The sequence below is a fragment of the Pteropus vampyrus genome, unplaced genomic scaffold (genome assembly GCF_000151845.1).
Source record: "Pteropus vampyrus isolate Shadow unplaced genomic scaffold, Pvam_2.0 Scaffold436, whole genome shotgun sequence".
NCBI lineage: Eukaryota > Metazoa > Chordata > Mammalia > Chiroptera > Pteropodidae > Pteropus > Pteropus vampyrus.
This window is the reverse complement of record NW_011889217.1, coordinates 553021-565452: the sequence shown is the minus strand read 5'-3', so window position 1 is coordinate 565452 and position 12432 is coordinate 553021. Positions and strand designations below refer to the sequence as shown.

Here is a 12432-nt window from a genome sequence, read left to right as displayed (position 1 = left end):
CCATTCCTGGGTTTCCGTGACACTACGCAGCTTGTCCGTAATCCAATGCAGGAAAGGTTCCCAAAATAATGAGTGAGATGGTCTTTCCTTATGCTAATTTAAAAGTACCTTTTAGATTCCCAGATTGGTGATCAAGCATAAAACCTTGACAACTTGCATAAAAAATATAAACAGAGAAAACTTTCACCTTATTCTTTGTGTCAGTGGGTACACCTTCTGGAATTGCAGGTGCAGATGCTGCTTCATCCAAGTAAGAACTGTCTTCATCAGCTAGAAGCTCATCACCCAGTGCATCCAACTCTGAAATTGAAAGAGTCAACATTTCAAAAAAAATGTAACCGAGAAAACTGGCAGTTCATGTTAAGAAAGTCCAATCATTTATAAGACGAACTTTAAAAACAAAGAAAAAGGGATTATTTTCTATTTTCAAAATAAAAGATGAGCATTATAGAAATTTTCGAGGGAACTTGTGTGGTAAAATTTATGAAAAACCAAAATCAAAATAAAATAAAACGACCATTACCTACAGGTTTATAAGGTCCTAGTCTTCACGAGAAGACTCTACAGTTATCAATTGGCCAATTGAAAGTAGAAAATCCCAATAATATCAAATGTAAAAAGATTCTCATTTACTGACGAACTTGAAAGAAAGCAGTGAAAGCAGGCTGGAGATTTTTGCATTCTGAGTGACCATTACATGAAATTAGGCTTTAAAAATAAGTCTATGGTAAAGTGTGTCAAAAGTGACCAGAAGGAATGACAATGCAAACAGAGACTCATCATTGGAAACTCTAGATGAAAAATAAGAAAATAAAGAATGAATGAGGGGAAAAAAGGTTCTAGGTGAAAAGATTATGAGAAGGAGGAAGGAGAGGCGGCAGCAATAATGTGACAGTGGTATCATGTGACAGAAAAGCCAGTGTGGGAGGGTTCTGCCATCTACCTAGTTACTCATGTTAAAAATTGACAGACATCCTTGATCTCTCGCTCTCCCTCTCCCTCCACATCTAAGCAATTATAAAGCCTTGTCCATTCAACTTCCTAAAATTTCTTCAATTTGTTCACTTGTTTCTGCTACCATAACCTTAGTCTCAGACACCAACATCTCTTAAATAGATTACAGCAATAGCTTCTAAACTCCTCTCCTAGAGGCCACCTAATAATCCCTCCTATTTTTTCCTGCTAATTCCTACTTGTCCTTCAGGTCCCATGCCTGTCCCTTACTCCTAAATATGTTAGATTTCCCAGCTATGTGCTCCATGGTACTCCATACTTCTCCAACCATTTGGGTTCCTGTAATTACTTGAAAGAAGCAGCGCTTTCTTACCCCTCCTTGAGAAACTTCATGAATGCAGGGGTTATATCTGTTTTGTCTACTGCTGAATCCCCAACATCTAACACAGTACCTGGCATATAATAGATGCATATTAAGTATTTACCAACTACTGTTTCTTGATCTGCTTTGCTGTTCTGAGGGAGAGGAGTCCAAGTAGCAACATAGGAAGAACAATATCAAAAGGAAATGGCAGGAAAAGGCAGTGTTTAGATACTAGGCACTGGGTCAGCAGAAGTCATTGTGTGGACCCTCCTTTGGAGCTTGTCCGTCCCAGAGTTGTTGGTGGAGTATGCAAGTCTGATGTGGTTGCTTCACAAGCTCTCTGCCCAGAGACTGTACCATAAACTATCTCCGAAGGAATCCTCACAGGAATTTTTTCTAGCATTTGGGAAAAGGTCCCAGGCAGTTGCTCCTTTCAGACTCTAAAGCTATGTATGTATGCACTGCTTTCTCCATAACTTACCTGCTTCTAGGTCATCTTCATCTAACTCTGGGGTGCCATAACTACGACTCAGTGCTTCTTGGATTTCGTTTGCATCTTCCATCATATCCTCTAGCTGGTCTTGCAAATCCTATAGAAATACATGACAGAGTTTTTATTCATTTCTTACTATTTTTCTCTTGCTACCCTCTGCCTCTGCTCTCTCCTCTGAATCTTAGAAAGGAGTAATTTTTAAAAAAATGATGTACAGAAAATGCCAATCATAAAACCAGTTCTCAACAACTGTTAGTTCCCTGGACTCTTTTACCCCAGTCCTTGACTAGTGACTGATTTTAGTCAATAGCTAAGCAGATATTTCTCTAAAGGACAGGTTCGAGTAGTTCCTGAATGTCTCTTCTAATTAAAAGTATAAACTTAAAGAATTATTTAAAAATCACAAGTTTGAAGATTTCTCCTAACAATAACTGTGAATGCCACTGATCCACATAATCCTTTTCCTATTTTTGGTGGTAAAAATGTAAACTTAAAAATAAACTGGAACAGAATTGGTGATCTCAGATTTGAATTTAAGGTGCCTCATGGAAATCCAAAGTTCTATTGCAAGAATAGATGGCCATCAGCTCTGTCATTACAGAAAGTTTACCTGAAACATTAAGTAATATTTATGCTATTGATATTTTTCTAATTACAGGAGACTGACTACACTGTATAGGGAAAGGAGGCAGTAGTGGAAACAGTTGGGTGGTATAAAAAGTTGTAATGGGCCGACCATGGTTGGAGAAACAGAAATGGTATCAGGATAGTCTTGATATCTGATACCAGGCTGGTGAAAAAAATTGATCGAGGGCATACATCATCTGTAAATGATCTTGTGTTTAACTGGGAGACTACTACAAGGCCAGAAAGAATGTAAAACCAATCTGGTATAACACAATAAAGGGCAGTTAGTAGAATGGTTTGGAGAGCAAACTCTGGAGTCAGACATATCCAAACAAAATTTTGTCATTATATGAGAAGTAATGTCTCTAAGCCTTAATTTCACACGGTTTATGCATGTATTGCTGATGCTTTTCCAGGAAATGTCTAAAACCTATAGACAGTGCAAGCTCACACAAGGGTAATTACATATATTACTCAAACTGTTATTGTATAAAACCATTCCTGGGTTTCCGTGACACTACGCAGCTTGTCCGTAATCCAATGCAGGAAAGGTTCCCAAAATAATGAGTGAGATGGTCTTTCCTTATGCTAATTTAAAAGTACCTTTTAGATTCCCAGATTGGTGATCAAGCATAAAACCTTGACAACTTGCATAAAAAATATAAACAGAAAACTTTCACCTTATTCTTTGTGTCAGTGGGTACACCTTCTGGAATTGCAGGTGCAGATGCTGCTTCATCCAAGTAAGAACTGTCTTCATCAGCTAGAAGCTCATCACCCAGTGCATCCAACTCTGAAATTGAAAGAGTCAACATTTCAAAAAAAATGTAACCGAGAAAACTGGCAGTTCATGTTAAGAAAGTCCAATCATTTATAAGACGAACTTTAAAAACAAAGAAAAAGGGATTATTTTCTATTTTCAAAATAAAAGATGAGCATTATAGAAATTTTCGAGGGAACTTGTGTGGTAAAATTTATGAAAAACCAAAATCAAAATAAAATAAAACGACCATTACCTACAGGTTTATAAGGTCCTAGTCTTCACGAGAAGACTCTACAGTTATCAATTGGCCAATTGAAAGTAGAAAATCCCAATAATATCAAATGTAAAAAGATTCTCATTTACTGACGAACTTGAAAGAAAGCAGTGAAAGCAGGCTGGAGATTTTTGCATTCTGAGTGACCATTACATGAAATTAGGCTTTAAAAATAAGTCTATGGTAAAGTGTGTCAAAAGTGACCAGAAGGAATGACAATGCAAACAGAGACTCATCATTGGAAACTCTAGATGAAAAATAAGAAAATAAAGAATGAATGAGGGGAAAAAAGGTTCTAGGTGAAAAGATTATGAGAAGGAGGAAGGAGAGGCGGCAGCAATAATGTGACAGTGGTATCATGTGACAGAAAAGCCAGTGTGGGAGGGTTCTGCCATCTACCTAGTTACTCATGTTAAAAATTGACAGACATCCTTGATCTCTCGCTCTCCCTCTCCCTCCACATCTAAGCAATTATAAAGCCTTGTCCATTCAACTTCCTAAAATTTCTTCAATTTGTTCACTTGTTTCTGCTACCATAACCTTAGTCTCAGACACCAACATCTCTTAAATAGATTACAGCAATAGCTTCTAAACTCCTCTCCTAGAGGCCACCTAATAATCCCTCCTATTTTTTCCTGCTAATTCCTACTTGTCCTTCAGGTCCCATGCCTGTCCCTTACTCCTAAATATGTTAGATTTCCCAGCTATGTGCTCCATGGTACTCCATACTTCTCCAACCATTTGGGTTCCTGTAATTACTTGAAAGAAGCAGCGCTTTCTTACCCCTCCTTGAGAAACTTCATGAATGCAGGGGTTATATCTGTTTTGTCTACTGCTGAATCCCCAACATCTAACACAGTACCTGGCATATAATAGATGCATATTAAGTATTTACCAACTACTGTTTCTTGATCTGCTTTGCTGTTCTGAGGGAGAGGAGTCCAAGTAGCAACATAGGAAGAACAATATCAAAAGGAAATGGCAGGAAAAGGCAGTGTTTAGATACTAGGCACTGGGTCAGCAGAAGTCATTGTGTGGACCCTCCTTTGGAGCTTGTCCGTCCCAGAGTTGTTGGTGGAGTATGCAAGTCTGATGTGGTTGCTTCACAAGCTCTCTGCCCAGAGACTGTACCATAAACTATCTCCGAAGGAATCCTCACAGGAATTTTTTCTAGCATTTGGGAAAAGGTCCCAGGCAGTTGCTCCTTTCAGACTCTAAAGCTATGTATGTATGCACTGCTTTCTCCATAACTTACCTGCTTCTAGGTCATCTTCATCTAACTCTGGGGTGCCATAACTACGACTCAGTGCTTCTTGGATTTCGTTTGCATCTTCCATCATATCCTCTAGCTGGTCTTGCAAATCCTATAGAAATACATGACAGAGTTTTTATTCATTTCTTACTATTTTTCTCTTGCTACCCTCTGCCTCTGCTCTCTCCTCTGAATCTTAGAAAGGAGTAATTTTTAAAAAAATGATGTACAGAAAATGCCAATCATAAAACCAGTTCTCAACAACTGTTAGTTCCCTGGACTCTTTTACCCCAGTCCTTGACTAGTGACTGATTTTAGTCAATAGCTAAGCAGATATTTCTCTAAAGGACAGGTTCGAGTAGTTCCTGAATGTCTCTTCTAATTAAAAGTATAAACTTAAAGAATTATTTAAAAATCACAAGTTTGAAGATTTCTCCTAACAATAACTGTGAATGCCACTGATCCACATAATCCTTTTCCTATTTTTGGTGGTAAAAATGTAAACTTAAAAATAAACTGGAACAGAATTGGTGATCTCAGATTTGAATTTAAGGTGCCTCATGGAAATCCAAAGTTCTATTGCAAGAATAGATGGCCATCAGCTCTGTCATTACAGAAAGTTTACCTGAAACATTAAGTAATATTTATGCTATTGATATTTTTCTAATTACAGGAGACTGACTACACTGTATAGGGAAAGGAGGCAGTAGTGGAAACAGTTGGGTGGTATAAAAAGTTGTAATGGGCTGACCATGGTTGGGGAAACAGAAATGGTATCAGGATAGTCTTGATATCTGATACCAGGCTGGTGAAAAAAATTGATCGAGGGCATACATCATCTGTAAATGATCTTGTGTTTAACTGGGAGACTACTACAAGGCCAGAAAGAATGTAAAACCAATCTGGTATAACACAATAAAGGGCAGTTAGTAGAATGGTTTGGAGAGCAAACTCTGGAGTCAGACATATCCAAACAAAATTTTGTCATTATATGAGAAGTAATGTCTCTCAGCCTTAATTTCATCTGTAAAATGAGAATATTACTAGTCAGACCTCATAGGGTTATGTAAGGATTTATGGCAATAATAGATATGTCAAACACTAAGCATTTAATACTACATATCTTCTATCGTGTTAAGAATGTGCAGACATCATACTCTCTGCATATTGAAAATTCCATATAACAGGGTAGTGTCCTGCAGAAGGTCCGAATCAGCATCACTTATCCTTCAGATCAATGTAAAATATTTGAAAACTCCTTCCTGGCTCCCGATTTGCATTTCTCCGCTCCCCCTCCCCGCAAATAAAGGGTAGAAAGTGAAATAAAAAAACCTTTTTTTTTTAAAAAAGACAATGCTCTGCCTTTTTGAATTTCCAAGTGCCAAAATACCACATTATACATATGTAACATTCTGCTACACAGAGTGGCACTGGCTGAAACAATAATTGAGAGTCAAAATAACATAAATTAATCAAGTCAAGCCTTATACTATGCTATTAAACATCAAGACAAGATATTCTTCCAAATCATCTATGAATAGGCTTCCTAGCAATAGACTAGGATAGACACAGAAAAAAAAATCATACAAAGAATTGGTAGATTCAGTACTGGATAAACAAATAAAAACAATATAAACAAGTACAGGCACTAGACTTGATGTGCAGAAACTGAAAGACAAAAGACAGAAACAGAGCTACATACACACACAGGCAAAATTTAAAAATTAGAGCTATGAAACAATAAAGTGTTTTACTACTATTTTATGAAAATTAATGAAAGTCAAAATAACCCAACTAAAGACATACATATACACACCAATAAAGTCAGAAAGAAGGAAGCTCTCCACCTGTCAATGCAGGCATATCAATTTGGGGACAAGAAAAGGATAATCAGGCAGGGACAGACAACCACCGGTGAAAGATGGAGACAGAAGAAAAAAAAAAACCTAACCCAGAAAGACCATAGTTTCTATTTTATTAAATACCTCTTATCAAAACACAGGGAATTCTAAAAGCATAAAATTCAATTTCATTATATATTATCAAATAAGACAAGCACATGCAGAACATTTTTCTCAGTAAATCTCCTAGAAGATATTACTAAGCTTAACCCCTCCTATGCCAAAACAGGTGGAAGATTAGACAGATGGCCACAGGTATAGAGGAGTGCTCAAAAAAAGCAAGACAAAGGAATGCTGTTATTCTTCACTCTTGGGAAAGACCTTTGCACAGACAGTAAAATGCCAGGTAATAGTTAAGTACTTAATCAAAAAATACTTCTTGAACTGGGCAGAACTGCATTATCTCCTTTAATAGTCTCTCATTCATTTGTTCTCCAACCATCAAATACTTTCTAAGCACCTACTATGGCCAGGTATCATTTGAGGCACTGGAGATACAACTGCGAAAAAAAGTCCCTGCCCTCATAGAGACGTTCTACTCAGGACGTAGAAGTAAAGGTCACTTTTACAGAAAAGAAGCCTCTGTTCTCTGGCCAGTCACCACTTCCTCCCTCTGCTACCCCTCCTTGCCATCTGGGCTGTTCACCTAATAGAAGTAAGAGGAGCCAAGCTCTAAGGACTTATTACCCAGCCAAAACAGAATCTCAAAAGAAATACTAATTTTAAGGACCTTAAGGCATTATTATTAAAAATCTAAAGTTGCTAGAAAAGGGAATCAACTCTACACCAGGAACTGTGTTAAGCACTTTACATATATATCCTCATTTAACGCTCATGACAATCCTGGGAGATGGCAGCAACATTACTACTTTACATATGACTGAGGAAAAAGACTCAAAATCATTGAGTTAAATAGGAAACTGGGGGCTTATTTCTTGGGTGCTTATTATGGGCCACACATTGTGCATGTAGATAACACCAGTTCATTTATTTCAATCCTCATAATAATCACATGTGGTATTAGGATCCTAGCATTAACAACAAAGAAAATGAGACATTTGGTATTCTTTCCCATAGTTACTCTATTAGTAATAGGCAGGCTCAATATTTAATCCCTTTTCTGTACCCTTCCTATCACACATTCATCTAGATTCTTTCAGAAACTTGCACATATTCTTGTAGAAACCAGATATGTCTCACCTCAATCTGGTCGATTTTCACTTGCTTGTATGCTTTCTTCATTTCCTTCACTCCCACTTTCATAGCATCGACCTAAAAAAGGGTAAGAGAAACATGACTGTCTTAAGAAGTATGCTGGTGAAACTATCTTTTAAAAACCATGGGAAAAGAGCACAAAAATACAAAAATAAAATAAAATCAGGAGAAAAGGTGCTATGGAAGTACCGTGGTCTTGGTGTCCTTCAATGACTGGATGGTGTAATTGGCTTGTTCCATGTTAAATGACTGTTGGGCAAGGTTGTCCCGCTGCTGCTCATACCTTTTTTAGAGTGAATTGAGAATGGCAAATGTGAGCCAAATAGAAATCCTCAGGAAGAAAGTATCTCTAACACTAAATGAGAATTCTCTTAAAGAAAAAAAAAAAACTTTAGAAAATTAAATCCAGAAAACCTGGCAAAAACAATTTAATAACTCTGACACGAATACCACCTTTCCCTTCGGTCTTTTTCTTTTGTATATATTTTAGTTATAACACTATTTTTACTCTAATATTATGGCATTTGCTGTTTTTTTATGTTGCTACAAAGTCTTAATATATATCTTTATAATGTTTTGCATTATTTCCTATGTTAAATTCCCAGAAGTGGAATTCTGGAGCAAAGTGTAAGACTATTTTAAAGGTTCTTCATATATAAAGTGAAGTTGTTTTTCCAGTAGACTGAACTCCTTGAGGACAGGTATTACATTTTATTAATCTTTATCCATAATTAGGTAACCCCTCTGACCTAATATAATGCCTGGAATTCAAAATGTTTTTTTTTAAATAAAGTTTTATATCAAAGTGTAATACTACCTCAAAACCTTATGTCACTATAGTCTTTATACAATATCTGCAAACCATCTATCCAACCAGGAGAAAAATGGTCAATTCATGGTACAAATGAATGGAAGTGAAATATAAAAAAGTATAAAGTTGCCAAAGGATATTTAGAAAGACAAAGTAATGCTCATGATATAATGTGAGGTGGAAAAGGATACCTATATACGTGCCATTTGCTTTCTTTTAAAAAGTTATATGCACATATACTATATATGCACAAGCAAAGAAAATAAACTGTAAGAAATTAGCATTTTAAAGCTGGTTGTTTCTGACAGTAGCAATTTTCTTCTATTCATGTTTATGTATATTCCAAGTTTTTAAGATGAACATGTATCATTGTAGAACATGTATTTGAAAAAAAGTTACTGAACACTTGCAATGCTGATTAAGGAGGTAACAATTTTACCATAATCTCGCCACTCTAAATATTACAATTTTCTTTTTACAGATTTTGTTTAATGTAAAAGGAGTAAGATTGTATCTGATTTCTTATAGAAAGTCATTTTATAAATAAAAATAGAGACATCAGCAATCTTTCTGGTTCCTTATTGTGTACATCTGAGCTCTACAACCCTGCAGAGGGTCTCAACAGCTGGACAGCCTATAAGGATAAGCACTAAAGATACTATTTGGCTTCTGTTCAAACACTGGGATATAGTCACCTAAAACAAATTAAAGACTCATCTTCTGTTGGGAGGAAACAAATATTCAAGAGTCCTCATTTTATAGACAAACAAAAATTTAAAAGTCACACTATAATTAAATAAATGAATGAATGAATGAATGAAGAACCAAACCCTATACATCTAAGCAGTCTTATACAGAAGTCACTAGCCACATATAGTTTCTTAAACTTAAATTGTTAAAATGAAATAAAATTAAAACTTTCTATTCCTAGTCACATGTAACATTTCAAGTGCTCAATAGCCACCTGTGGCTAATAGCTACTGAACTGGTCAGAATAGATACAGAACACTTCTATTACAGCAAAAAGTTCTATTTAGATGGATGGTGCTGCAACAGATATTGCTGTACACACTGGGGGAGAAAAACGCAGCTAACTATATATTTAAATGAAATTTGTAATTAAATCAAGAACACTTCTAAAATGGTATGAAAACCTTAAGGAATGGAAGACCATTTTACTTTTGGCCAAAACTGTGGAAGAAAGGAGATTGTGCCTATAACTTACATCCGTTTTTGCTTTAAAACTCGCAAGGCTTTCTGCTTGACCATATTCTGGGGAGAAAAACAGATTTTTAAATGAAAAGCAGAAAACATAAAGTAAAAGAAATCTCTCATATCCTCAGACAAACGTATCTACTTACTCTCTTTCTAAAAGTAGGAGACGCAGTGGCTCCTGGATTGCTCTTCACCTCCCAAGCACAGTCTTTAAGTTTCAGCTCATCTTTGTATCCCACATCTCAGAGTATGAACTGCATTCCTTTTCCCTAGTACATATTAGCTCCACCCCCAACCCCAATAGTGCTGATTTTTGTATATCCAGTTGCCTTAGGAGATTCCCAACTTGGACATCCTGTTATCCACACAAACTCAAAATGTGCAAACTCCTCAATCTACTCTCTCCTTGGAGATTACTAACAATGACCCCACCGATATCTTACCTCTCTAGGTTGAGAACCTTTATATCAACGTTACCTTTCTTCTCTGTTGTCTCTTTATGCACAGTCATCTTCTTACTGATTTTCAAAACTCATTTTCAAATTGATTCATGTCATTCTCATGACTACCACCATGGTTTAGGCTTTCATCTCAAGTCTAGATGAGCTTTCCTGCCTCTGGTCACTTCATTCCATGCCATCAACCAAGATGGCTGCGCAAAGCCTCTTGTCACTTCCCTTTCTATACTGTTCCATAAATCATTTTATTTGTCTCCTCCAATAAAGAAGGAAAAGCAGATATTACTCCAGGGACAATAATACCTAACATTTACTGAATGCTTCTATGTACTAAACACAGTGCTATGTAGGTCACATAAATTACCTCATTTAATATTCACACTATAGATACTGTCCTCATTTTCCAGATGGGAAACTGAGGTTCAGAGATGCTAAGTAACTTGCCTGAGCTCCAATGGTTAATAAGTTATGGAGATGGAAGCAAAGAAGGTAGTTCTATATCCACAGTCCATGCACTTAAACACAGTACTCTATGCTTCTACCTAACAGAAGAGGAATATAAGAAATTAAATGACTTTATCAAGGCCACAGCTAATAGGCAGTGACAGTGTTATTAATAGAACACTGGTCTCCAGATACCTAGTTTGGCACTTGTTTCTCAGCATACCACTCCTTAATCAGTTTATTATACCTACCTAACATGACCAGCCCGGCAACTCATTATTCTTGAGCATGGCCCATCCTTTCTCTCCATATTGCCATCTTCTCAGTAGAATATGCTAATTCCCACGTACATGCTCTCAACATGTGATCAGTATCCTCTTTTCACCAGGTCAAACCCCAGCCTCCCTCTCGTATCTGGCTGCAAACTCTCCTCCCTAAAAGATACACCCTCACATAGATTTTCTCCTTACCAGACTGTGAGCATGTCTTCTGTATCTCTCACCATGCCCTAGGTACTCAAGTTAGGCTGTCACAGCAGCTATTGCCTACCTTACCTTTGCAGGACCCTCTCTCATCTTCTTGATCTGATCCTTATACTTCACTAGCTCAGCATCCAGTCGAGAAATCTTCTTGTCAATGGATTCTGCCCTGCTGTCCACCTTGAGGGAAATCAAAGGCAATGGTAGTTACTGTAATATACTTACATGAGAAGGGGCAGGAGAGGAATAGGAGGAAGAAAAGAGAAATAAAGATCATACAGTGAAGGGTGGAAAACTGTGGTTCCCAAAAGGGATGGGATTCCCAGTCAGAAACACTGGCGGGGGAGAGGGAGGGGGGCAGTTACTTTTATAAACTATACTCAACCCCCTAGATTCTGATATTCCAGGGTCTTCCTCAAGCGCATTTGGGCAGATAAATAATTTGAGAATCACTCGGCTGAGTTGTCAATTCCCTAGAATCAGAGACTAGTCAGGCTGGGGGCTCAACCAGGTGTGTGAAATGAGCTAGTGCCCAGTGGACCGTGGCTAGGGCTCTAGATCTAACGCTGTTCCCTAGATAGAGGGTGGTGGCTTAATGTGTGGGACCAGGGTTTTGAATTTTGTTACTGAGATCCAGGATTGGGGTACAGATTTTGTTGACCTAGGATATCAAGCTGAGGGTCCTGATGTAAGAGAGGGACGAGGGATGAAAGAGGGGTCGGGCTGGACAAGGTGGGAAGAATGTATGGGCCTATGGCTGTTTTGAGGTGAAGAGATAAGGAAAACAAATGGACGCGGCAGTGGGCATCAGAAGGGGTTGGGTGCAAGAAGGGAGAGGCAGTGATAAGTTACGGGATCCCTGGTTTGTGGCGTCAGGAATGACTTGGTAACAGGAAGTAAGGCAGAGTGGAGAGAGCCGAGGTGTTATGGGTCCGGGATCGAAAATGGGGTGGAGGAGTAGGAGCCGGGAGCCAGAAGTGGGTGGGGTCAGGGGGTGTCAGAGGCCCCGAGCCAAGTCAGAGGTCATGCGCCCACCGTGCCAATGCAGTCAGTCAGGCTGGGAGGCGGAGCCTTGGGTTTCGCTTTCCCGAAGAATCGGTTCATCTTGGGCGGCCGCGAAGAATATCCAAACACTGGAGCAAAACCAGAAACGGAAGCAGAATCACCTCCGCCTCTGCCGTG

General features: G+C 38.0%; 1 protein-coding gene across 2 annotated transcripts in view; it reads right to left on the bottom strand.

Annotated features, from left to right (window-relative positions):
* The window catches only part of CHMP5 (charged multivesicular body protein 5), a 15140-nt gene extending 2708 nt beyond the window's left edge, over positions 1–12432 (bottom strand). Inside the window, exons 1-7 of one of the 2 annotated variants that reach the window (XM_011381396.1) lie at positions 12286–12432; positions 11326–11430; positions 9880–9926; positions 8033–8126; positions 7829–7900; positions 4731–4839; positions 3119–3231 (exon numbers count right to left, since the gene is read on the bottom strand). In XM_011381396.1, coding sequence (XP_011379698.1) covers positions 3119–3231; positions 4731–4839; positions 7829–7900; positions 8033–8126; positions 9880–9926; positions 11326–11430; positions 12286–12354 — 609 coding nt within the window. In that variant the 5' untranslated portion in view covers positions 12355–12432. Of the gene's footprint in view, positions 1–3118; positions 3232–4730; positions 4840–7828; positions 7901–8032; positions 8127–9879; positions 9927–11325; positions 11431–12102; positions 12192–12285 lie in introns of those variants that run through there. The other variant, XM_023524011.1, reaches the window with a different exon arrangement.